At 41.3% G+C, this 1174-nt stretch overlaps 1 protein-coding gene across 1 annotated transcript; it reads right to left on the bottom strand.

Moving 5' to 3' along the window:
• Positions 1 to 765: 765 nt before the first annotated feature.
• Positions 766 to 1168, bottom strand: LOC102263439 (40S ribosomal protein SA). Its single transcript, XM_005877112.2, has one exon. It carries the CDS (start codon positions 1160 to 1162, stop codon positions 827 to 829), a length of 336 nt encoding a protein of 111 aa, XP_005877174.1. The 5' UTR covers positions 1163 to 1168; the 3' UTR covers positions 766 to 826.
• Between the last annotated feature and the right edge of the window lie 6 nt (positions 1169 to 1174).

The raw sequence follows: 1174 nt of genomic DNA, 5'->3' as shown, positions 1-1174 counted from the left end.
AGGTGAGGATTTTTAAAAAAGTCAGTAATTGTAGGAAAAATAAAACCTTGGTTAGCAGTATGTGACAAATAGCCCATTTCTTCAAGTGTGCATGACAAGGGTCATTTAATATAAATTAAACATAGATGTGAATAGTGTAAATATTAATGATCAAAATGTCAGAAACTGCCTGACAGAAAACAGAAAAAATAAGGAAGCCAGACAGTACAGGAAAGGGTATGAATAAAATTAAACAAGATACAAAATAATGCCTGTATTTTAGCTCATCCAGATAAGAACTAGAAAAAACAGTTTGTGGAATTTACCAGGGCTGGAGTCCCTGGAAGAGAAATTAGAAAAGAAAACTATCCAAGTGCAGGAACCTGAAAGAAGAGTGGAACAGTCCTTAGAAATGAGGGTATGGACTGAGAGGATACCACCAAATAGGTTGATTACATCAACACCCATGAAACAGGTAATTAAATGCTAAACTCTATGAGGCTGACTGAATATAAGAGCCCAAGAAAGTGTGAGATCAATGTCATCCGAAATATTCAAGAAAATTTATTTTTGTTGTTGTTCTTGTGTCTTATAGCATGTGACCTGGAATTATTAGTGGAATTTAGGTAGGACAAGGGGAGAAAGAAAGACATTCTATGTGGCACAATGACGTTGGCAAGAAGGAAATGAGCAGGGCCCATAGAGGAGATAGTGAGACCTGGCTGTGAAGTGCCCTGATGAGCAAGTACCTAACATGACTCCTGACAATGTTTTTTTCTTTTTTTAGAAACTGTTTATTTTTCATCAACCTTATTTCCGTTCTGTTAAGAATTTGTGGAAGAACAGCTTAGGACCACTCAGTGGTTGTTCCTACCCATTCAGTAGCCTGAGCAGTGGGGGCTGCAGACCAGTCTTCAGTGGCAGGCTGAGCACTCCAGTCTTCAGTAGGAAACTGCTGAATGGGTACAGAGGGCACCTGCACGCCTTCAGACCAGTCTGTAACCTCAGGCTGAGCAGCAGTGAACTCAGGAGCAGGAGCAGTCCATTCACCCTGAAATTCCTCCTTGGTCACAGCCTTTTCAGCAGCAGCCTGCTCTTCCTTTTCAATCTCTTCAGGATCTCTGTAGAAGTAAAGATCAGGCATGACTTCCCACGGGTGTTCACGGGAGATAGTGCCACGCATGCGGAGTACTTC

Source organism: Myotis brandtii, unplaced genomic scaffold (assembly GCF_000412655.1).
Source record: "Myotis brandtii unplaced genomic scaffold, ASM41265v1 scaffold506, whole genome shotgun sequence".
Lineage (NCBI taxonomy): Eukaryota > Metazoa > Chordata > Mammalia > Chiroptera > Vespertilionidae > Myotis > Myotis brandtii.
This window is presented reverse-complemented; position numbering and strand designations above follow the sequence as displayed.

Bases quoted from the DNA above. Each gene is read 5' to 3' on its own strand.
- LOC102263439 (XM_005877112.2), bottom strand. From the start codon at position 1,162: ATGCGTGGCACTATCTCCCGTGAACACCCGTGGGAAGTCATGCCTGAT.